The sequence below is a fragment of the Caloenas nicobarica genome, chromosome 2, assembly GCF_036013445.1.
Source record: "Caloenas nicobarica isolate bCalNic1 chromosome 2, bCalNic1.hap1, whole genome shotgun sequence".
NCBI classification, from domain to species: Eukaryota; Metazoa; Chordata; class Aves; order Columbiformes; family Columbidae; genus Caloenas; species Caloenas nicobarica.
This window is the reverse complement of record NC_088246.1, coordinates 48,354,238-48,380,851: the sequence shown is the minus strand read 5'-3', so window position 1 is coordinate 48,380,851 and position 26,614 is coordinate 48,354,238. Positions and strand designations below refer to the sequence as shown.

Genomic DNA, 26,614 nt, shown 5'->3' with positions numbered 1-26,614 from the left:
ACTACTGTTAATACTAGATGAAAGTGAAAAAAGATTTGGAGTTTTAGAAATTGAAGTTGCATCATACTGCTGCATACTGCCATCTTAATTGGTATCGGTCTGAGTCAATGCTGCTGCTGAGTGCTTCATAACATTCTGAGTCCCTACATTGCTTCAGACAGTAGAGAGATGCTTTTTTGCCTCTTCTCTCACCTTTAATTTACCACTTAAATGTGCCTCTTCCTTTGAGAAGCGTTGCAGTAGGTTGAATTGGTTTGGGGTTCTTTTTGGAGTAAAAGACCTTAAGTACATACACTTTTTTATTCTACCTCACAGGTATAACTGATAAATTACCATTTGTAGAACAGTTTAGAAACCTGCACTAATGGAGTTTTTGGAGTGCAATGTAGTATTTTTGTTTATATTATTGCATATTAACTGAAAATACCATGAAATATTTCAAGATTATGAAGTGTTACAAAAGTCACTACCTCTCTGATATATAGCATGATCTATATAGATGTAAAGACTATTTATACGTGTAAGAGTAGTTCAACTTCCATAGCTCAAGCAGAGTCCTTTACCTCTTTTATTGAAAGTACGTAACAAAGGCATCTTTTGGTAGTTTTATTTAGAAGTGGAAAAAAGGTAGACAAAATGAATCCCTTAATGTCAGAGATTCATTTATCAGAGACCACCAACTAGCAATGAAATAGTTGTTAATTGTAGTTATTGGTGACTAGAGACTAACTTCATTTAGTGACCCCTTTTCGTATATACTTCCAGCTTCTACTGATATTTCTTCATAGTAGCTGCATAAATCTAGAGAAATCTAGTATTAATCACTAAAAGAAATTTTAAGGAATTAAAAGGAATTAAAGAATTAGAAGGAATTATAAGGCAGCCTTGTTACAACAAATCTTGTCCATGGTATAGTGAGAACCTACACAGTAATTTTATTTGTATAAATAAATCTAAGGACAAGCTCTGTATCCCTGATGCATACTTAAAAGTTGCAGGGCTGTCCATCAATCTTTTCTGTAAAAACCAAAGCATGTCCTGTGTGAATAAATCATATTTTACCAATGACTTAAGACTTAGCAATTCATTCTCCTATAGAGAATTCTAATAATACACTATTTTTGTAAAATTAGATATATAAAACTGAGTTATGGCCTAGTTTCCCATAAGTTGATTTCAGATAGAACTAAGCTGACTAGTCCTGTGACAGAGGATTAATCTGTAATAATGCACTCATGGACAATAAAGAGTTGACTAGATTATTTTTTTTTCATATTTCCAATCTTAAAACTGTAAATTTAAATTTTAATTGAAGACACTGCATTACCAGAATGGAATAAGTTTAAATTTTTTCAAGACTCTCTTGATATTAGAAGTAGTACATCTTTCCTGATATATTTTAGTTCTATGCAGGTTTATTTTAGAAGGATGTTTAATCTGAGCTCTATTTGAAGATTGGTTTATGGATTAAAGCATCAGGATTAATAGATATTCTAATATGCTTCTTTCTTAATATCTTACATCTGCCCTGAATTCTGCATTTTAAATTAAAATTCATTCTCAATGAATTATACCAAAATTACTGTTGTTTTCTATGTAAAAGTACATTACTATCTGTAACTCTGTGACAGCTTACTAGAGAAAAGTGAATTTGGCGGCTTTATGAGTGTGATTATGGATTAATTTCCATGATTATTCATCTCTTTGGTTAAGGTCTCTAGCAGTGGAATAAAAAGAGATGATAATGTATCTCTGTTCTATTTTTCCCCTATGAATAATCTAAGCCAGATCTTTCTAATTCTCGGGTTTAGGTTGAAGACTGTATCCTCCCACCACTAGTTTCTTTGGTCCGCAGTCAGAATGGTAAGTATATGGCCACATCAACTACGGTTTCCGTGAATTCCACATTTTGTTTTAATTAGACTTCGGTGTGGTCACATTCTTGGCACCTTTGTTTTCAAGTGGAATGGAGACTCTTCAGCTTGCGGTTGCTCTCAGAAACCACATCACTGCTTTTAAGCCACGAGGTCATGGCTGAGGAGAAAGAGGAGAGCCGCCACTCAAACAGCAAGCTTCTGTCTCTCATTAGAGATTCATTGCTGCCTCAGTAAGTACAACATTACTCCTGTAATGGGGAATAACTTGATACTCAATCCATTTTGACAGAGTATTTGTTTTAACTACCTGTTTTCTGTTAAAATGGCAAAATAAAAAGAGGAATAGCAATTAGCTGCTGCCAGAATTCTTTGCCCAACGTCTCTCTTCCAGGTTGATTTAGTACTTTGTCATATACAAGACAAATGCAACTTTTGTGCCACAGTTATTTCTTATGCTGTGCCTCTGGCTGCTCTTGGAGAAAAACAAGTTTCTCCAGGCTTTTGGGCTGTGATTTAAATGCTCATCTTTGTTCTACTAATAAAGTTAGAACATTCTAGCAGCAACATCTTTTTGTCTATTTTGGGTATTGCGCCCTCATGTAAGATGATCTGAAATCACATGGAATGGCATATAACTATTAAAAAAGGAGTAATACAGGATAAATTAGTCCCCCATGATCCACTCAGGGGTCATCGCCTCTAAATTGCTGTCCTTTCCTGCTGCCCCAGGCAGCAGAAAAACCCTACAGCAGACTAAATGAAACTACAGCCTGTGTATCGGATGTGGCCTCAAACTTCATTTACATGGTTTATGGTCAAATGAGGCCTGTTAGTTTGAAATTACTTGCAGGTAAGCTTAAAGGCAGCTCTCCTTGTTATGCACATGCATACTGTGAGCTGATAACATCTGTGGGTGGAAGGAAAGCATGAACACAAGATGAGTAGTGATGAGTCATTATTTATCTTTTACATTATTCTAATAATGTTACAGTATATTTTAATGTGTGGTTCTCAGAAATGAATAATTGTAAATATTTAGCTGCCCTGAGAAAATTGTTCCCCACCCCTACATTACGTAAATGGCAGAAGGTGGAGGAATGGATGCTGGATTATGATCAGAAACACAGTGCCTTCCCCAAAAATGAGACTGTCTCTTGCTAATTGACTGATGTTCTTACAGTTTGCGGACCAAAGTTCTGTCCATGCAAGATCTTTTCTCTGTGAGAATGGGAAAGAAATCTTAGAGCTCTATAGTGAAGCTTTTTTCACACCTTTATTCACTTTATTTTTTTTTCCTGGGAAATATAGAATTTATTAATATGAATTAAAATGGAAACTGGAAATATTATTTTAAAAATAGAGCATATGCATTATTAAAAGCTGTCAGATAATTTTCTTCAGTAAAGCAGTTTCTGAATCTTCTAGTGATTCAGAAAGAGTTAACTAGTTTCTGCATATTTAATACATTACTTGAACCTGTGGTTTGAGTCCCTCACAAGTAAATATGTTCACCTGTGGTAAGCATGCAATCACTGCAAGAAGGCAGAGAGGAAACAAAAAGCAGAGGAGGGGTGGAGGATTTTCTACAGTAAAATCAAACTCAGTTTTTACTTGAAAGCCTAAAAGTGCAATCTAGAGAAGATTTTAAAAGAGACTAAGAAAAGGCTAACACAGCTGATTTGGATGTCAAAAAAAGACATGAAAGGTAAGTTTTGTTCAGCAATGTTCAAAGTATGGATAAGAACATATTGATGGAAGTAGGAATGAATCCTCATAGGCTCTCTACAGTTCTCAAAAGCAGCTTTATCTGAATGCAAAGGGGTCTGGCATAAATCTAAAGAGAAAGGAGGTCTAAGATTCAGTGTAACCTAGTCATAAAGATAACATAAAGCTCTGTCCCAAGAAGAGCTCTTGAAAATCTGAGATAGAAAGTGAAGAGACAAGTAGCTTGTATTTGGAGGCTGAAGAGGTGTTTGCTGGTGTTGTTCAGTCTTTCTGTTGTTGGATAAAGGATGGGACAGGGTGTGACTCAGCTGGTGGACAGTCAGAAGAGGAGAGCAGGCACACATGGGCGGTCTGTGTGAGGAAGTGGATATTTCAACCCCTTTTGATTCTACTTTTTAAGAGCTGAGAGCTGTTGAGTATGGAAGAGAGGGACATCTGGGTTTAACATGTGATGTTCTTTGTAGCAAATGCAAATAGTTCATTATGTTTGGTAGGAATATGTAATGCTTGCATGAAGGGCTTCCAGGATTAGTGTCTACTAATACATTATAGTATTTTCTTCTTTTGTGAAGAAAGGGACTTTTTAATCACCAATGAGAAATAGTTTTCTTTAAAGAACTGAAATCTGTTATTTGCAAAGGAGATACTTCAATCACTGAAGACATGAAGCCAATTGGTTAATTACTTAGATTCTCTAGTGCAGTTTGCAACTCTACGGCAGCACATTCAAGCTAGTACGTAGTAGCTATGACACATTGCCCATAGGCTGTGTGCTTTTGTGGGAATATTAGCCCCTGGGAAGGATCAAGAATGGACAGCTGATGTGCATCACCCTCCTTGTCTTAGAGTTGTCCAGATCAGAGGCTTTGCTGCAAAGCACCCCATCTCCTCCTAGATTTCCCTCCTTTGTAAATTGGGGTGCTGAGGTGTGGTCCCTGAGGAGAGAGGCGTCTTCCTTCCAGTGAAGAACTGGCGCTCACTAGGGTATGTGCCAACACCCGGATGGTGGGAAGTGATCCAGATTCCTCAGTTCAGGCAGCTCTAGAGATCTCAAGATGTGAAGTAAAATTCTTGGTGATTTGCTTGATTCCATTCCCTCCTTCAGAACACAAAGTTAAAAGAATGTAGTGGAAGCATTTTGTTGACAAAACATGATAACCTACCACATTTTCCTACAAATCGTCCCTTCATTTGTACTTGATTAATTCTCCATGGTCTGTCTTTTATAAATGAAGAGATTTATGCTTCCAGTTCTATTACTTCCACATGTTTAGAACAGCACTATTTGTAAATAAAAGATGGTGTTTTGACATGGCCAAGTCTGGGGTTTTTTGTGCTTACATCTTTCTTTCTTCTATCATTGTATCTCTGTTGCCCTCCAGATACATTTTGATTTAAATAAAATAAAAATAAACCTATTTGGTGGGTGAGCTACTGGAATGTTAGCAGCAAAAGCAAGGTCCATTTTGTTTTTCAGTGGCCTGTTTTCCCTTACCAAGATTTCCATAGGGTGATATTTTGAATTTTTTCATAGGTGTTTTTCATGTAGTTTTATCTTCAGCGCTATAGCTCTCAATAAACATTGCTTTGAAGTATTTTTGTATTTTTATGTTCCGTATTACTTGGAGAATGGAAGTATGCTGTCATTAAAGCAATATTTTCTTTAAATTTGAAATAAAACATAAAGCACAATGTGAGTGTTCTGTAAGTAAACTATTTCGTTTTGAGAAAAATCATTATGTAAACAAAATATAGCGTTTAGTCATATATGAGTTGGTTGATGTTCTTCCTGAGCACCCAGTAAATCTTCTGCCTAGTATTTTGAGGTTCAGTTTCTACTTGTGTCTTGAAGATGAGATTTTTATAGATAAAATATATAATGTAGATAAGTAAATCATATTCATATAGTCAAAATGCATGTTTTATAAATATATATTAATATAATTTATATTTATAAAATGTGTACCTGTTTTATAAACATATATGTTTATACATATTTTATAATTGTGTGTCTCTCTCTAAAAAATTGTGTTCTTTTATTAATGCTTCTTTTAATCTGCTGCTTTTAAAATAGTGTTTCTAAGTAAGTCTTGTTTATTGCTTTGTATAGTTCTAAACAGCATTACATTTCCATTGTGGTTATTATAAATTTTGGAAACGGGAAATAATGTCTTTTTAATATCAATTTCTTAACACACATCTCTTGACTTCTTTCCCTTTTGCTCCTCATTTTTCCCCTTCCCTTTCAGGTATGAGCACATTCTGATGGCTCCAGACCCTGTACCACTGTATGCTCTGAAACTGTTGGTGGCCCTGACTGAACACAGCCCTGCTTCTGTGAGGTGATACAACTGCTCGTTCTCTGTTGTTCTGGATTTTTTCTGTTTCAGTTAATTTTTTTTCCCTTAGGAATCAATAGTAACTTAAATTTCACTATCATACTACTTTGACTGGCATTTAAGATATTTAGAAAATCCTTGGATAGTATTTGTTATAGAACACAATCTTACATCTTTTGTGTCAATTTTATGTGATCCTGGTTATTTTAATATGGATTTAGCCAGTGAAACACTAAAGACAGAATCATGAAGAATTTAACATTAAAATGATCTTTAAAAACTTTAAGAAATTAATAGTAAAACATTATCAAAACCATTGTCCAGCTAAGCATATTTGTACTAGGACAAAGGTGATGTGTTTGTAAAAGGCTTAGACCAGTAATTTCACTTTAAAGCTGTTCAGTTTTCCTGCATGAATAGCTACCCTTTTAAGTTCTTAAATACGGGTTTTAATCTTTGGTATAGGTACACTCACTATGTTTAATAGTATATCAATATCTCTTCTTGTTCCAAAGTTTAGGCTGTGATGGACCTTAAAACAAAAAAAAAAAGGTATAGAACTTAAACTGCATTTGTTGATAATAATAAGGAAGCATCTCTGTCACATACCTGTGCACACACACAGCTATTCCTCTTCCTGGATCTGCCCAGAAAATTGGGTTGTTCTTGCACTGACCATTGTCTGTTCATGGTGTCTGATAGTGTTATGGCTAAGGAGTTGCTGTGTACCATAATACTGTGCTTTGATTGATTGAAATGAGCACAAGAAAAAAAGAAAGGGAAGGAAATGTAACTTGTTTTCCTACTGTTTTTATTACAAAAGATGAAAACATCCTTTTTTCATATTTTATGATGCTACTGTGAGCAGTACTTTAATATGCTATGTAGACTAGCAATGAACTAGAAATAGAGTGGCTTGGGATTTTTAAATGGTTCGAATATGGCAAGTGTACTGAATTGTATTTTTATTGTATAGAAGCTGTTTATGCTAGTGCAGGATTTTATGTATTACACAAACAAGTAGTACAGCTTTCTATTTTTTAGAATTAGCCTACAGATATTCTAGTACTTTAAGAGTTATAGAAAATATTGGTATAACTAGAATGCTGAATGTTATAGCAGCACTTTTCCTCTGCCTAATGAATTGTCTTTGAAGAATTGCGTGTAGTTGCACTTATGCTCAATGTAGGTAGATTGTGGATGCCCATTCATTCTCTTGGTCTTCTACAGCAGATAGCAGTTCTTTTCTTAATGTTGTTAAAAGGCAGCTGTGGATATCCAATGAACTATTAATAATTTTAAATACCAATGTGTTTGGTACCATTATTTAAGGATGAGCTACTAGATTCCAGATACTAACACATTGTTCTGTTTCTCACATGTCTTACTAATCCTCATCTTTTACTTTCAGTAAATAATGTTTGGCTAGATTTTTGAAGGAGCAGAGTTTATTCAGTTCTCTTGGTCTGTATTATTCCTGATTCTTTGACTTCCCAATAACTTTAGCTGGAAGTAGCTGATGTATCGAAAGTGCGAGAGAGATGAATTATATGTTATATTTGCACAACAAACTGCTAGTGAACAAAGTGGGAACCAGATACATGCTATACTGAACATTAGATCATGGTTGATTCTGTTTTGGTTCGATGGCTAATTAATTGGTATGCGTGGAGCTCAGAATTACTCAAGACGTATGCCCTCTTTTGCCCCTTTCGTTATTTGTGATTATTGTGCTGGGAAGTAAATAACACTGGACACAAATCCTTTAGGATTAAATTTATTGTTTGAGGAAAAACTCTACTGTATTTTAGTACTGATGTAAGTCACTTTCTATTGAGTCTCTGTGGCTTCTCCAAGCTTATAGTTTGTCCGTAATGCCTGGCTTTCAAAGATGGATGTTTTGTCCTGTGACTTTAAATGAATAAAAATGGTGGTAGCAAGAAGATTGTAAAATGACAAAATGTTAAATTAGTATTTACCTTATTGTTTCGACATCTTTCAAAAATAGCTATTATTATTAACTGTACTTTGAAATAAGAGTGAATCAGGAGGAGGGTGAGGGCTACTGTGTTTTATTTAGTTTTTCCCTATGATAGCTTGTTTTCAGACATGTTCACCTAATGTGTTCTCTCTCTTCTTTAATCCAACTTTTTTCTTGTATCTCACGCTTATCTTTCTTCTTCTTCCCATCCCCTCAGTCTTCTCTTGTGTGCTTCCCAATAGAGGCATCCGCATTTGAGCAATTCTGATTTTAGCACTTGAAAGGAGACAGATGCACTCCAGTCTTTTGTTTCATTTTTTTCATAGCTGATATTGTAAATCAGCTAATTTGTGATATCAGAGGAAAAACATTTGATCTTCTTTTTACCATTTGTTACACTTTTTTTCTATTGCAGGTAGTTTGTTCTATACAGCAGAGGCACAGATATTAAAATATAATAATATTTTAATGTCTTAGAAACTTATGATAAAATACTGCCAATGGACGATACATATTGTGGATGCCTTTAACAATTAATATTTTGTAAGAATACAAAAAAATACCTTGTATTATTTGCCATTGCTCCACTGTTGGGGTCACTTTTAACATTCTGTATTATGGGAGCTTTTCGGCTCTATTACTTTTCAATTTAACAGTGGAGAAATCTAGCGATATCCCATTAATGTGCTGCAGAGCTAGATCTCCCTCAAACATAAGTTCCAGCATGTGTACGATGGTAGCTGTAAAAAAACCAAAAAAACAACAAAAAACCACACCAAAACAACAAAGAAAAAACACCCAACCAGAAACAAACAAAAAACCCAAAGCAACAAAAAAACCAACCAAACAAAACACAGCAAAAACCCTTTAGTGTGTTTTTATGAGCACATAAAGCATTTAGACATCTGATCATATGAGCATCCACAGGAAGAAGGGAAGAAAATCTAGATTTGAGAAGGATGATCATTTTCTTGTTTGTTTTCACCTGAATGGATTAGAGTATAAATGAGTAAGGTGTTTCTCTTACGTACCCGTTTTTACATCATGCAACAAGTGCTGTCTGATACAACCTCACTTAAGAGTTCATTTACTAAGAAAATAGCAGATATTGGAAGGAAAAGCTTTGAACAGAATTTATTCATCAGTTGCCAATTTTATACTTGGCTCAAAGCCAATAGTCTGGCTTTAAGAGTGTTAATAGTAAGGTGTTATGGCTCTCCTAAATACCTATTGCCTTTTTTCTTCAATAATTTGATGTTTTATGATAAGAAAAATCGTGGATGTTAAAACCAGTGTGAGAATTAATAGTAGAGTTCATCTTTAGCTATTTTGAGACCAATTATTTTTTTTAAAAGAAATCACTGATATTAAGGAAACGTGTAGCTTCAGTTAATGATTAATCTCTGGACTGCTGGAAATTTGCATTGGAGTTTTTTTTTCCCTTTGTTAATTATTTTTGGTGGTCCATACTTATATAAGGAGTTGTTGGAGGAAGTGAACTTCTCACAGTGGGAGCAAATTTCTGCAGCAGGGTGAGATCCGATTTAACTATGCAAAGTCTTTATTCAAAAAGAGCACTGTCATGAGATACCTTTTCATTTGTTTATCAACTTAATTTATAGGTTATATGTACAGATAGAAAGTCACACCATCTATTTGTTAAGGATTGGGGTTTTTTTGGTTCCTGCTAGGAGTCTTGTATGTGGTTTTGTTGTAGTCTGTAATGATCAGATTGCTAGATTTTTCTAGTAATAAGGAGGAGTTGATGTGAGTTTCTTAGTTTTTGTTAATATAGTGTATCGATTATCTGCTCTTAAGGTTGACTATTTTAAGGTCATGATTCTTAACTTGGCTTTTGGTCTTATAGATGAGGTTATGAAATGTAGCTATATATTTAGTGTGTTCTCTTTTATGCAGCTGCTTGACTTATGTTTTGTCAGAAACTTACAGCATTTGATAACACTAATACGCCTGAAAGCTGAATACTTGAAACTACAGAGTCTTAATTTTTTATGGGTTGCTAAAATAGACATTTTTGGTTGCAAGGAAGTGAGACAGCAAAGGAAATACAATGACGGTGAGGGGAGTGTCAGATATTGCAACAGATAATAATCATGAGAGTGGGACACATTCCAGTAGTCTGTTATTTAGGTCATTACCTGAGGGAGAAAATAAAATAATCTAAAAATTGACAGTGTGACCCTTCCTAAATGTATGTGGTTTGAAGCACAGGGGAGGAAATTAAGGAACCTTCCTCACCTCCTGTCCTTACTGTAAATTTCCCAGACAGACATTAGGTACTGCCCTAGAAAAGGAGAAGAGGCAGCAGAAAAGAATATATGAAGGTTCTAAGAGCAACAAAAAATGTGCAGCTTCTGAAAGCCACAGATGTAGTACCTGTGAAGATGATAGATGGATTGACCTTGTACACCGCAGCAGATCATCTTGACTAATTGAAGTAGCTCTTTATCACAATGTCTTTGGAATCATTCAAGAATGGCTTAATTTTCGAACTTAATTTACGCTACTGTTTGTACCTGTGCGTTATCTATTATAGACTATTAAAGGCACATTTTGGAGTCGGTGTTAGTAATAGATTGATCCTCCTCTTATAAATCATGATGTTCTCCATTAGTATTTGTTTACTTTTTAGTATTTTCTGAAATGGTTTATCTAAAAAAAATCCCAACAACAAAACAAACACACAAAAAAGCAGTGGAAAAACCCCCTAAACTCTTTGAAGTTCAGTGTGGTGCCTTTAATTTGTTTGTGTTGATAGAACTGTGATTCAGTTCACAAACACTTGTCAGCATTGTGCCTAGATTGTCTTTGAACCTGCTGTAGTTTCTGTGCCATTATACCAGAGGCGAGCACTTCAGTGCTTTCCTTTCCTGGTGAATTGATTAATATGGGCTTATATTAATTGCTTTAAAAACACTTTGTTCTGCTCATTAATCATTTTGATTTTCAAGTTTAAGGTTGACGTGCTCACTTTAAAAAGGTCGACCTACTTGCTTCTAAATTACTTCTCTGTTTTTATGTGTTTTCTTGTTTTCTGTAATGAATGTCTCCTTCTCTGGAGACATTCAAAACCCGCCTGGATGCCTTCCTGTGTAACCTCACCTAGGTGTTCCTGCTCTGGCAGGGGGATTGGACTAGATGATCTTTCGAGGTCCCTTCCAATCCCTAACATTCTGTGATTCTGTGAATGTGAATATGATAATATGGAGTAGTTCTGATAACAGGTAACCCAATGGGGCCTAGTCAAGCTGAACTGAACAGTAGAATTACATGTGTGAGGTGTACACCACTAGTGGGAAAATCACAATGCAGATGGATTGAGATTGTCAGAGGACCATACAGTTTTATTAGAACTTTGGGGAATATTTATTTAGATTTCGAACCTGATTCTGATTACACTAATTTTACATCTATGCAAATTGAGTTGTAAACCCCCTGATTTTCTTGTCAGAGAAATAATGCTAATATAAATCAGCAATGAATTAGTATGATTTTTGCTATTCCTATTATTTGGTTTAATATTTGCCCAGAAACAGACTATTGAAATGTTGTGTGTTAGCTAATAACACTGTTGTCAAGTCAGACATCATTATAATTCATATCAAAGGCAATAGTTAGAGTTCATTATTTTGAGTGAGCTCTCATAGTCTAGTCATGTACTCTCTCTAATACTAATCACCATTTCTAATGTAAAACACAACTCCTTTGTGTTACATTTTATAGAAGTTTCCCTTTAGTAACGAAATTAGCTATTAACCTTATACCTGTAATTTTGTTTCTTCTTTAGTGTTGCTGATCAGTTGCTGAATGTCTGAGTTTTACAAATGTGAGGCTGCTATTTGATGTTACTCTTAGGTCAACTATTGAAAAATGTCATATTGTAAGGTTCATATATTTACTCTTTAAAGCATTAAGCAGAAAGAGAAAGTACCATTCATTCTTGGTTGTTTTTACTCTCAGTAGTGAATTTTTGCCATTGTGAATACGAACAGCAAATAAAAAATAAGCAGGTAATGAGGAAGGTTCAGCTGATTAGGGTGCTACAGTTGGAGCTGTAGACTTGACTGAATTCAGTTTGCCACAAGTCCTTTGTTCAGCACGAGGCAAATCTAAACCACCATCCAATCTATTGTCTTGTGTTCAACAGTAGGTGCCCAGCGAAGACTGTAAGAAGAAGGCAAGTGAGTGACAATACTTTCTGCAGAACTTTCTCAGCCCCCCGTGAGTTTTTTCAGAAGCCATATAAGAAGACCTGGTGTTCTGTAACTAGTAGCTATAGCTTCCTACAGTGAAAAAGAAGCACACAGTACTTCATAAATTTCTGGCATATTGTCTCCTTTAGCTGTACCTTTTGCAACCTGAACAGTCCTGCCCCTATTTTTTAAGAGCTTTTAGTAGGGGTCCTTATAAAATAAGTTTTGAAAACTCAAGACTACTGTATCAACCATCTCTCTCTTAGCCACATGCTTACTGACTTCTTCAAAGATCTGTCATATATTTGACATTTCATCCCTTTAAAACGAATGTCTTCGTTCTTGCTCTGTGTGTGCCCACCAGTTCTGTTCTTCAGAATAGCTTCTACTCACTGATTCAGCTGAGAATGTGTGTAATACCCAGATTTTCATCCCCCATCCAACTTTTCTCTGATCCTGGTGATTTGCAGTCTCTACACAGATTAGAATCTGAAATGTTATCTTCATTTTCAATTCAGATTTTAATCCCATTGTTGAATGGATATCTTATGTTTTGGTTTAATGGCTCTTTTCTCCTTCAGATATTCTTTAATTATTTTTAAATTATCCAAGAGATGCTTGACTATAACCATTTCTGTGAAGAAAATGTCTTGCTTTGTGGAAGGCTTGCCAGCATTCTGTTGCATCTCTCTTTCAAACCTCTGCTGTTCTTCAGAGATTGTGACAGCTCTTTTGTCATGTAGTAGAATGAAATTTTGTAGGAGTTGAAAACACTTGGGATCAATGTTAGCTGACTGCCTGAAGAAGTGATCTGTGGTGCGTGAACTGCGTCTTTTGCTTTTATCTCACCCACTCCCTTCCATTTGTCCCTGCTCAGCCACCTCTTTATCAGTACAGAGGGTTTATTTCTTTTTTAAATTTTAAATTCAGTATGAGTTTGGGTTTTTTTTAGGGGTGTGGGGGGGAAGTGTGTAGAAGAATTTAAAATACCCCGGACTGTATTTTAGAACAAGCTCCAAACCCACACGTTGTCCTTTATACTGCTTTCTTGCTTCTTGCTGTGTCACACTATAGGAAGTGTAAAAAGAGACGAGTCTGCAATGAGTTAGGTAGAAGGTGTAAGGCCTGCTTTACCTTCCTGATTTAGTTCATTGAAGGCATAGGTCAGTAATTTAGCAGAGAGATGTGTTTATGTTTACACCTTACAGATCACCTTTCAAAAAGCCATATGGGTTCAGAAGCTTTCATTAACATTATCTGACTAAAAAAGCATTGGAAGTCTGAGGTGTAAAGTGAATGCTTTGCTGTCTTGGAAATGTTCCAAGGTTACTGGTAGAGTGTTGATTTTGTTGGTGAATGAAGTACTTTCTCACTCTCGTTCTTTCTCTGAACAAATTGTGTTTATAACTTTTTAGGGACGAGAATAATAACCAAAGGTCTTGGTCGATGTAAAGAAACTAATTGCAATCCTTGCTTGTGCAAATAGCTTTGTATGAACACTCTCATGCAAGAGAATGCTTGGATATATAAGGCCAGAAGCAAGAAAATGTTACTTGACCTACTGTTGGGTTTTTCATATCATAGAATATCTCAGGTTAGAAGGGACCCATACGCATCATCAAGTCCAAATCCCCACTCCTTGCGGGAATACCTAAAACTAAATTGTATGACTATGAGCATATAGCTAAAAGGTTTTTTCTCAGAATTGTCAGAGGCTTTGTCATATATCAAATCAGTTAAAATTATTTAGCAAACAATGATTTTTACATTTAAGGAATTGTAGCTACTTAAGTCTGAATTCTCAGGCTTCACTTTCAAGTTATAAATATGCAAAACCTAAAAAAAAAGAGGAAAAAATAAGGCTTAGGAAAAGTACCTGGGATATGGTTGAAATATCTTGTCTAACCAGCTATTGATTTATTCTAGACAATATTATAACTTTTTGAAACATAAAGATGTATTTTATGTTAAATTAAAATCTGAAAATTAACTTAAATAAAAATTACTTTAAAGTTTTTATAATATAATGTTAAAAAGTAGCAGAACTGGAGGAAGGGCTAACTTTATTAAGCTTACTTGCCTTCAAACAAGCCTTTAAAACTTGAGGAAAAATGGAATTGTTTCCCTTATTTTTCAGTTGGATACAATAACAGTTTGAAATACATAATCATAGCCTGGCAAAAACTTCAGAAAATACTAGTCTTCAGGCTTTAACAGAAACATCAAAAAGCTCTGCTAAAAAAATAGTTTAGGATCCTTAAAGAAAGTAAGATTTACTAAACTTCATGAGTTCCATTTGTGACGATTAGTGGACTTCATCCTTCAGCTGAAAAACCTCAGAGTAAGATATTGTGATTGTAATTAAAAGGTTTTCAATTGTATCATTTCTGATACTTCAGGAGATGAGTAGGTTTTTCAGAAATTATAATGATCACTTCACCATCCTTGAAATCATTGTGTTTTAATTCATCTGATATTGAAAGTTTATGAAGAAATATGGTTATTTATGTAGTCATTTCAAGACCCTGATTCTGAGGTGTGTATTTTTAAACTAAGGTTTGCATTTCTTTTCCGCATATCTCTTATTGATTATTATCTCACTGTTAAGTTGTTCTCCGTTCTTATAACAAGAACTGTTAGAGAAAATAACATATCTCAATGAAGTGTTGTTAAACTAAAACATAGATTTACATCAGTGAAATGCCAACATTTGGAATGGATGATTGACATGGTTTGGTTCAGTTGAGCCTTGTAACTGGGGTACTTACTTTGAAACAAACTGATGAGGGAGTTGGAAATGAGTCCTGTAAGTCAGCCTTTAGCAGAAAGGACAATCGTTCAGTTATTTCCTCTGAGACTGGACACATTTATACAGTCCAGTTTTCTGAAAATGCTTTCTTTCAGAGTGAAATAAAACTAATGTTAAAATATGTTATGACAGTTTGAATAGAATAATTTTGAGTATATTTGCAAATTGTGGTATAGATTCACCTTAAATTTTGAAAATTGTACCTAAATGGAGTTTTTGTTCTCTGGTAAATTCTAATTCCTAGTAATAGTTGTGTAGAGCTCAGAATACAGATTTGACTGTTATGCACAGTAAGAGGGAAAAAAAATTATCTGTAAAATCATCATGGAAAACTGAATTCATCAAAACTACAGTTAGTGTCAATTTATGGCTTTGTAAATTTGTCTCTGTCACTTTCTGCAAGTTAGTATAATATGTAAATGTATGCATAGTTTTCTTGTTTTGGTTTCTTAGAGATAAGTGGAATAAAAAAAAATATCAGCCATGTATCCATATTGAAGCATGTTACTGAACAAAACAAAATAAACCGTGGTGTGTAGGTTTTATCACTGGCAATATTGGAGTATTTTTGCGGCCCACAGTGGAACCAACTAAATTTATTATATACAGAAAGCTAGGCTGTGTGTGTATATATATATACACATATATATCTGATCTCAGGAGGAAGGTTGCTTTTTTTATTCTGATGGTATTGGTCAACTAGGAATAGCCTGACATATTACTTTATCTTACAGACCCTAACACTTTGCAGATAGTCCATTTGGAGAATAAATGTCCTCTCTAGAATGCAATCAACAATGTGAATTGGAACACTATGGGCTTAAATCTCAAATCCTTGATATCAGAGCGAATGAAGATGTGTTATAAACTCAGCAAGTAAGAAAATAGGAGACTACTGAAAAGGGCTTGAATATGTATTTTTAATGTTTTAGGCTAAATCAATTCTTTTTTCAAAGCTAGGAGGGAGCATCGATGTATAGGTGTCAAGAGACCATGAAGATAACACATAATGGAAATATTAATATAAATTTTTCAAGCAAAATATCCTTCAGGACTTAGTACTTAAGGGAAAGAAATACAATTTTTAAATCAGATTATTTTTTTTTTAAGGAGCCAACCTGCATGTAATTTCAAAAGTGAAACAAATATTTTTACACCCTAAAAAGCAGGAAAGTGATATAATTCCAGTAAGCCAGAGGTTTTATGTTGCCACTGAATGTGCAGAGCAGAGTTGCAGAGGCTGCAACTTTGTCAGAGACCTTCGAACAATTTTATTTATGACTATAAACCTTAGTGCCCCTCAAGCTTTTGATCATAGTCTTTCTTGTTTTATATCATTTTGTATGTCTGTAATATTTGGGGAATATAACACATATACTTCACTTATAAATTAAAAAAAATATATAATTTTCATGTCCTCTTGCAATTACTGCTGACTGACTGGGAAAAAATTTGTATTATGATTTTATATTAAGAAAAAGAGGGACATTTTATTTTAGGATTGTTGCTTAGGTATTCTCTACTACTTGTGAATAGGCAAGGATAAAATTGCAGGAAATAATGGGAAATTGGTGAAACACAATATCTTGTGGTTTAGACATACCAAAAGACAAATATTGCTATAAAAATATGAATTTTGAAGTTAAGGACTGAATAGGAATTGAAAATGCAAACTGTTCTCCCTCAGTAGGCTTGCTGAGACTGCTGGCAAATTGACTGGGATTGCGTTGACACCTTTCCAAGAAATATGTGCCACAGAGAATTTTTCAGGTTATGCTGGAACTGAAAGTAAACCCCTTTCATTTTGCCACATAATTACTGGAGGTTATTAACAATTCAACTGCTGATACATGATAAAACCAAAACTGCTATAGATCAGTATATTTAATACAAATCTTCACATTGTACTTATTGAAAAAATATTTTCCTTGGCTTTCAAATACTTTGACAGTTGTAGCAAATACTTAAGATATTCGAAAGAAGAAATATCATGCTTCAGATATTTTTTTCTTACAGTGGAGTTGTAAATGTATTTTAATTCTCAAATCTTGTTCCCTAGTGTTTATGAATAGCATTCAGCTGCTCCTTGTTAGGTTTCCTGTGTTCAATATTAATTACACACTTGTGAAAGAATTTAAAATATAATCATCAAATAATAGTGATGTATCTCTTTTATTAATACATACAGACCTTTATTGTTGTTTCTCCTTTTTCTCTCTACTACAAAAAGTAAAGCATAAAGTAAAAATTTAATTTTTCTATATCCAACATAATTTTCTGCCTGCAGAAAGGCCAAAAGTTCTCTCTTCCTCCTTGCTCTCTGTGTCATTTGAAATATAAACTACAGTTGCTGAGAAAGCTTAGGAACTGGAATTGAAGAATCAACCTTTTCAAGAAAATTGACTTCAAAAATAATTGGAACCCCTAAAGTTAAGGTTGATAGATCTTCTCCCTGGTGTATTTTATGGTAGATACCATTGTAAATTGTGCCTTGGTATAATGTTTCTTACAATCAATGGCAAGGTCATTGACTTTGAACAGCTACTGAAGGGAGTGGTATCAAGGTGTGGCAGTAAGATTACTAAAACTTTCTGGTTCAGTGATGAGTTTTCATTATTTAGGATTCACCCCAAAAGAGTAAATTTATGTGAAGTTTTCTCTAATTTATTGAAGGTACCAATGGCCCTAAGAGGCTGTTCCAACTTAGAAACTCATATCCCTGAGTTTACTTGCTGGTTGAGGTTGAGGAGTTTCCAATTGGCTGTGTCCACCAACTTTGTATCTTTCAGTGCTGCCAAAGTGGCATGAGGTCACGGATGTGTTGGCAATTTTGTGTTTGTTCTCTAGCCTTTACTGCAGCTTTTCAGTTTGATAGTACTAACATTTGCGTACTTGTGCATTTGGGTCTTTCTTTTTGTGTGTATAATTCAAAATAAAAATACAGGCATGAACAGCAGCGGTGAAACAAGTGTTAATTCTGAAGTCATTTGTCAGGGGTCAAAATCAAATTCTGTTTGTGTGTTAACACCTGTTTTGTATTGTGAGGTATGTCTTGTTTGCTGCATTGCTGTCCTTCTAGAAAAAGGTATCTATGCTGTACAATGAGGAGTGAAAATAGCGTTTACTCCAAGTATGGCAGTCTGTGACTTTTTGATAAAAACTTATGACAATACAATAATATGCTGACTATTGAAAATGAAGTAACTTAAGAGCACAAATCTCAGTGTTTCTGTAAATTCAGTGCTCTGTATTTTTACAGGAGAATTTTGCCCTGTTTCCTTTATTTAGGGACCTACTGACAGGTAATTCCTTTCTATAACAGCGGAAAATGGCAATTTGGACATGGAGAATTTATGATTTTCTATTAGAGCAGAGAATTTACCAAAGTAGTTTAGTTAAAAAAGCTAAATAAGAATATATAATTGTTAGACAATTTTAATTAAAGGAATAAAATAGCGACGTTATTAAATTGCTTTGTTAGTGACACAAGATCAGAAGTTCTATTGATTTCACTGTTGGTGGGCTTCTTTTTTTTTTTTTCTAACTTCATATAATACCTAGTTTGAACAGATGCAACTGAAATATCCCACCTCATTCTCATCAGATAAAGAATTCTGTATAGGGAATCAGTACAGATATTCTTGATACCAAATAAGAAAGGAATTAGTCTTATGCTCTCTCCTCAAGACTGCCTTCATCAGGGTGTACCAGAATTATTCCTGTGCTTAGCAAATACAAGGCAGCATAAATTCACACCCTGGTGTAAGGTACTTTCTTTTGGATGCAAGTGCTGGGATGGAAAGCTGAAACTCTAAACCACAAGTCCTGTTGTTAAGACTCTTACTTCAAAGTGGGTGCCTGGCGTTGTTAAGGGATCACGCCTGTAACAAAGCCTTTGGTCTGTGTTTGGTGTCCTGCAGCAGGTTTGCATTTTGCAGGAAGGCAATTTAGGATGTCTCAAAAAACCAGATCTTGCATAGTTTTTGAAGGCAAAAGCATAATCTCATTTTGAAAATCATTAAAGTGTTAAAAATTCAGATTGTACTGATGGCAAGTCCTTATAAAATCAGATGACCAGTTATTTTGAGCTAGCATTATTTATTTTGATGTAGATTTAAATGAGAAGACAATGTGAGTACTTGATACTTATAATTATGATTTGTTTATATGTATGATTATAACTCTGTATGTTTTCCAAACTGGATAGGACCTAATTTAATATAAATTTTATAAATGTCTAAAAGGAACCAAACTACTCTTAATTTAGCATAGGACCATTTTATGAAGTAAATTCCATAGCTAAACTCCTCTTTTACCTGCTTTAAGGCATTTCCTTTGTAGAACTGTAAGATAGCAATGAAGAATGTGATGATGTCACTCTCGTGCACATACATGCAAAGTTGGGATAAACCAGATTTAATCTTTGTCTTAATACATTGCTTTATGTGACTTTATGCTTCAGCTATGTTATGTGTATAATTTTCTTTAAAGGCTGCAGCTATTTCTTTTTTGAATCATAAAGGTTTGCAGGTAACCTTTCAGAATAGCCATATTTGCTATAGTTTCATCTTAGCTTATCTCAGCAGAAAGTATAGCTGACTTTGTTACTCTGTAACAATTGGGACTGCTTATAGTTTTTGAAACCAATTGGTTCATAATTTACTCTTTACCACAAAAGATTTTTTCTAGGTTTTGCCTAACCTAGGATTACTTAGCTGTTCTTGGTATTTGATGGTATTTTACTGCCGATGTGTTCTCAGTTTAAATGCTGCTTATGTAGCAAAGTAAGCAGTTTTTGCTGGGGTAAGAAATTCCAATATGCCCTAAGCATAAGAAGGTTTATGCTGGCAAAACTCGTTTTGTCAAATGATTACTTTTACAGCAATTGCTCTTTTTGGGAATGTGTGGTGTTTAAATGACCTATTTTACATCCAGGGTTGTTGTACCCACATCAGCAAAATTCTGTTTTACAGGCATGGTCTAAGCTTTTAATTTAACTAGTAGATTTGGCCATAGAAAATGAACCTCAAATATAATAAGTCTACTTATCTGCAGTTCTGGGACTCTGTTACAACCTGGCTGTGTCCAAGGTGCCATAACTGTCTCTTTAATGGTTGTTAGATGGCACTGAGGAGAATGGCTTTCCGGTTCTCCTGACCTCTGTAAGAAACTTGTTGGGATTTCAATTGCATATGGCTATCTTTTCCATCACTTTATAAGAACAGAAATTGTCTTTAAATTCAAGCTTCTTAACTTTAGAAATAATGAGTTTCTTTCCTTATATAAACTCTGTCTCAGAATGTATTAATGTTTTCTGTTGGGTTTAACTTGTGCTTTTACACATTTCTGTATGTGAGAAACATTGAACACATTTGGTTGAACAAGGCTGTTACTTAGCTACATTAAACATATTAATATAGGTGCATACAACTATATCGTTTTGTTGTGTTTTTACCAATTTAGTGGATGTGTTTTACTTGTCTGTAGGTTCACATGCCAGTGTTGTACAGTGTAATAAATCTTGTGCTAAGCCCCTGCTCCCATCTCAACTTCACATAGATTCTATATGGTCATCATTGTTACATTTAGTTGAATGTAAGGATTAGAGAAATAAGAAAACAATACAAAATAGGAAACTCTTATTTATACTTAATGTATATATCTGACTTCTAAACTCTTCATAGATGTGTTTCTTCTATTAGCATGCCTTTCATTCCTTATTACCTTATTATATTTCCTTTACATAACATGATTTCAGCAAACTTGAACAATCAGGGCTCTGATGGGTGACATTAAGCAAAGCATTTTATGATTTTTATGACCCTTGGATGTTTAGCCCTCTTCTGATTTTTCTCATTAAGCCAGTTGAAGAGAGTGTGCAATTCCTTTTAGTTCCTTCAGGTCACAGTCTAGTTCTTTAGCTCGCACTATCCATACAAATAATACCTTCTCTTTCTTACTGGATATGAATAAAAACTTTTAAATGGAAACGTGTAATTTTAGGAGCACCTGGGTTCTTTTTAATGAATAGTTTACCAAACAGAACTAATCTGATTGTTGTTACACTGGAAGCCAGTATAAGGCATTAAACAGTAAAGCTTCAAACATGAAATGAAATGCTTATTTTAGTCAAATATAACTCCTGTTTATTCATAGAGAAATATATAACTTTGTGGTTTTAACTGACATACTACTTAAAATTTTGTTGTATGTTCTATGCTGAGTTCCCTGAAAAATTGTACAAAAGCATCTGCCTCATGTTGAGCAAACAGCCACAGTGGACATCCTCAGTACTTTCAGGTGTGCTTGAGTTCTGCATGTATTACACAGACTTCATAATACAATCTTGTCTTATATCTGTATCACAAGGCTAAAACCTACCTACTGTTTATGAAGCACTTGAGTAATATCAGAAAGATACAAGAGAAAAATCTTTGAAACACCCAGTTTGGTGTTCTGAGTTGGGTTTGGCATCTAGGACAGTGCATAAGAAAAAGGAAGAATAATTCTTCAAATAAGACAGTATAATGCAGGAAGAACTGTGTGATCGTGTACTTTGTATGTCATTGTAGTGTTTGTGAGAGAAACACATGCTTTACTAATAAAAATATTTGGGGTTCTAAGAATGGAAAAGGCTGCATTGCTGTAAAGTATTACTGGTTTTTGAGAATATTCTTCTTACAACTCTATACATGCTGGTTTGTGCCTGATTTTGAAATTCAGGAGACAAGCTAAATTATTTTGGGTAACCACTCCTCAGTATTGTCGAGAAAGGTGGTTGACAAATGTATCGTATACTAATATGTTAAACCCAAGAAGTTAGTTAAAGTAGCATTCTTTAAAAAACACAGTGTATTTATAATTTCACTACGTGCTCTGAGTCTAATTCAAATTATTTAATGGTGCACACTGAGTGTTTCATAGTATGTATAGCATTATAGTTTTGAATTTTGATTAATACCCCCATTTAACAAGATAAATTTAATTATTGTTCCACTCACTTGAATCGCATCAGTGAAGCAGACCTAGAAGTAATTTCCAAAGCGGTATAACATTGCTGTTTAATAGCTGAAGTGGAGCTCATTTTTGTTGAGAGCTAGTCAAAGGCTGAAGTTCTGGGTCCTGGATTTTTGCAACAACTGTTCTTATACTCTACTTTTTGTGAGTTTTGTGTGTTAAATAAGAAATCACTTCTTCTTTTCTTAAACCAATCTTAAAATATGTTTTTACAGCCTTGTGGAAGAAATCCATCTTTTTCCAGTTCTTTTCCAAGTCATCTTGGTAAGAATTTTTATATATATATATATATATATACACACACACACTAATAGATAGGTATCATATATCCCAAACCATGTCAAATGAGTAAGTTTAATAAGGAATGTTGATAAAATGAAATCAAACAGTCTATCAATACAAAAGAATCTAGTGTAAGTAGATGTCTATAGTTCTCACCAACTGTCTAAAAAAAAATTATAAGATAAATACTTTTTCCTTTTTTGAACCAAATAAAAACCTGAAAAATAGAACCAATGAGCCTGATCCTTAATTAGAACTATATATTTGCCCAGACAGAGCAACAAATGCTGAGGGATTTGCATTTTAACCCAAATGTGCATCAAACCTGAGTTTGACTGTGATAATGCCAATTCCCACTATTTGCTTCTAGAATTTATTTCAATATGAAGTGTCAAGGATATGACTTTGGATAGTCACATGCTGAATTCCCATTCCTAAGTAGGATGTTGATGTTTTTTGTGTCCTCGAAATGTTGCAAAACAAATATGTTAACAAAGAAGAAAAATCTGTAGGCTACTTTGGAAGCTGGGTAATGTGGTATCCACTAGCCTTCTTGTGGCTAAATTCCAGTCTTTTGTTTATTTTTTCAATCTTCTTGTTCATGAAGTTGTATCAGGTAAGTGTCCCATCACGTCAGCGTGCTCCTGATGAATACTAACTATGCATATTTATTTATAATGTGTAATTTATGCAGTGTGGGCAGATTGCATACTCGGTGTTGGATCATTCTTGAAATTCAGTCTTACTCAGAGTAGAAGATGTTTTAAAATGTGATTCTGATATTTTCCTTTCTTAGATTTAAACATTTTAATCTTCTCTTTCCCTTTGCAGTGGTTTATTTTATCGCCTATCATTTTAAATCTCTTTAATACTGCATAACCAGATAAGCCCTGTTTAGTGATGATAGATTTTTTTCCAGTAGGATACAGAACACAGGATTTATGTACATATATGTACAAATCTCTTATTGTGATAAGTATTATCAATAAAACCAACATTTTACAGTGTTTCTGAAATAGTTTTGACCTAGTATAAGTACTGCTTTTAGGTAGTACAGAAGAGAAATACAGTAAAATGTGAAAGTCAAATGTTTCACGTTAATATCCTCAAATATGAAAGCGATGTTTTTGAAACTTCTCTAGCTGTTGGAATCTCAAAGTTTAAATGCCAATATATATATACACACACACAAATATGTATGCTAGTATACAGCTATTGAGTATTTGAGTATGGTTATGGTCTCTAGAAATATTCACAGATCTTGAAAAACTTTTTATAACATCAATAGTCATAGCATTGAAAGTGTTTTCATGTCATGCTATGTAAGTAGGGTCAGTTGAAGTCAGTCGTAAATCCTCCCTCTTGACATCCCTACACACGCTTTGGCCTGATGAGTTATAGAAATATTTTTTTAGGGAGTAAAAAGCAGCTCGAAATCATCTTCATGACTGATGGTCTGTGAAGGTTTCGTAGTTCTCTTAAAGCTCTATAGCTCTCTTTGAGCTTATAGTTAGTCGTGAGGGAAAATCTTATAGCTTTTAGGGAGAGGAAAGAAAAGAAATCCCCTTTCAACATGCTTTGTTTGAGAAGGCTGCCTGTGGTGGCTTCAGTAGCCAGACATAGCAGTCAAACTTCAACAGTACACTGACTGTCAGCTGTGGTTGTGGTTGGCTCAAGGGATGTGAGACCTTAAAAAGGTTTCTACCCTCCTTACTGTTCCATGATCTTCCCTACAGAAGAGCAAACTCAGCAAAGGAATATTAGACAATTAGGAAGGCTCAGGAGCTGGGACTAGTCGAGCTGGAATGATTTATCTTTGGGCTGTTTCTCCTAGTGAACAGAACAAATTAGAAAACTCCTTCATATTTTCTGAAATAATTTTCATGGTCCTATGAGTGAAGGGAGCTGCATATCATTTAGACATCCCATTACTGTCTATACCTTAGTCTTTGGCTAGGTTCGTACTTTTTATTGGTTTCAAGAAACAGCACAGATCAGTAACATCAAGCCCTGTGTTGTTCTGTCTAGAATTTTACCCGACCCCAAACTATTGAATTTGGATGGTGCTTCAGTTAATACACTATTTTGTACTGTCAGTAAGTTAATGCAGAGCTATTACTATCAAGTTCAAGGAATATCAGTAGTACTTCATAATTTGCTATGCCAGACCAAATGTCCACTGTGTCTTCTATGTATCATTAGATGCAGTTCATGTTATCTCCAGCAATGCCACTGACAGGACATTGACTCTTAGGCTCCGAAGGGAAATGATGTGGACCCAGAATTGGAGGGTATCTCCTGGAGCACTCTTCATTTCCAGACTATGCTCCAATCAAAGTGGGATCAAATGTCCTAGCTTTCATCTAGCTGTCGCAGCAGTGAGGGCATGCTGGCTTTCAGATACGGGGCAATTCACAAGAAATAGGTTTTAATGTGACTGCTTCTCATGTTCATCGATGTAGTGCTGCGCTGCCTCATATACTGCATATAGCCCTGTGTTTTGATCTAAGCAATAACACTGAGATCTGACAATTTTTTTACCCTCTGTCATGTATCTGGGCCAATTAGATCTCTGAACTCAACTGGATCATACCAAATGTATCCTTCCATGTCGTTTGTGACTGCAATTCTGTAAATGTTATAGTTGCCAAACAAAAGGAACTGGATCAGGGAAAAAGGCTTGTTACTGTCTACCTAAAAAGTTGTTCTAAAAGGACAACTATTAGTTTTATTCGCCTGAGCTAGATTTTAGTTACCGATCTGTTAGTAAGAGACTTTAAATGCAGTTGCAGTTCCCCTGGAATCCCTCAGCACTTAGTTTTATTTAGGAAATGCAATTAATAGTCTACTTTGTGAATATGTGAAAGACCTGGATACAGTTCTTTGTTGCAAAACTTCAAAGGAGAATTTCATGTTACGAGTGAATGCAAATTAATTTCTTCGGTACCCTGATCTGAGATCCTAGCGCTAGCGATTACATAGATTATGAGTAGTTCTACAAAGGAATATGAAGGTGCAACTACAATATGAGTAGGCTTTTATCTTGCTGTAATGTCTAATGAGATCAGTGAAGATGTAGTGATGCGTTTCTGTGGAAAAAGGGAGACATTGGCAAAACATGAGTATATTCAGGACAGTAAGTGATCGAAAAACAGATGGAAAGCTGGCATCATCCCCCTCGTAACAAGATTAAAAATGAGCCAAATTCCATTGATGACATAACTGATACCAAAAGTTGGGATGATGTATGGTGGTGATGAATTGCTGGTGTTGAAGTATAACAGAGAGGATTGTGGCAGAAAACATTACTGTGGGATATGTTTCACAAATTACTTCCTTGCTGTCTTTTACTGCTACATCTATTTCCAATACATTTTACAATGTCAAACCTGCGATCTATCTGAAATATCAGTATGTTATATAAAAATATTTTTGAATGTTATAATGCTGGAGTGAGATTGATAACAGAATAGGAAGTGGTTTATTCTCATATTTATAAATTATGGCTATTTGTATTTTAGATTGTTACCAAGATTTTGCTGAGTGACTAGGAATGAAGCTGGCATATATATTACTTTTTAGAGGGGATAGGATGGTGACCCTCCACACATCATAAGTATTACCTGGTCTTCTGTTCAGGTTATCTGAATATAAGCTATTGCATAGAAAAGAAATTCTGTGTAGTTGGTGAAATTCTATTTTTCTGCCAATAAATTTTAAAACTAAAGCTAATGGTGCTTGTGATGAGGAGCTCAATACTCTCCTCTTTTTAAAGCTCAGTAGTCAACTGTGTGCTTATCGTTTTAAAATCACTATTGTAACTTTTAATCACACCAGCATCTCACAGACTTAAGTTTTTGCTGTCAAATGTGTTTCTGCAACTTTCTGTATTTTAATGGTCAGTGATCACACAAAAAATGTGGCAGCATGGATCTAAAAGCATATCCTTTTAATGAAAATGAATTTATAGTAAGATGGAAAGTCATTATATTTATAAATGATGTCTTATTACAAACCATCAATGAATGTTAGTGACTTAGTGTGTAAACTGTGCAATCTAATTTAAAGGTACAAATATAATGATTTGTTTATACTGTTGATCTATTCTTAACACAAGCAAGTCCACATCTTTTCTTTACGTTTTTTGAAATAATTAAATTTATTAATATTTTTTTTTATATTTTTCCTAGTTGTGTCTAGGTTTGTGGTTTTATACTGTCCCTTTGTGTTTTGGGACTGCTATGAGTCCATGTTGTAAAGTTTAATTATAGAATTGGATGTCTTAAACTGAAGGATCATGTCCTGTTGATGTTTTTGACAGATTGCAGTAAACCTGTGCTTGAATGCTTAAAAAATACCTCACAATCATT

General features: G+C 34.6%; 1 protein-coding gene across 4 annotated transcripts in view; it reads left to right on the top strand.

The window, feature by feature from the left end:
• The window catches only part of ULK4 (unc-51 like kinase 4), a 240,662-nt gene that overhangs the window by 93,081 nt on the left and 120,967 nt on the right, over positions 1 to 26,614 (top strand). For all 4 annotated transcript variants that reach the window (XM_065628834.1, XM_065628835.1, XM_065628833.1 and 1 more), the window contains exons 27-30: positions 1,812 to 1,863; positions 1,963 to 2,107; positions 5,852 to 5,944; positions 22,178 to 22,226. In XM_065628834.1, coding sequence (XP_065484906.1) covers positions 1,812 to 1,863; positions 1,963 to 2,107; positions 5,852 to 5,944; positions 22,178 to 22,226 — 339 coding nt within the window. The remainder of the gene's footprint in view (positions 1 to 1,811; positions 1,864 to 1,962; positions 2,108 to 5,851; positions 5,945 to 22,177; positions 22,227 to 26,614) is intronic.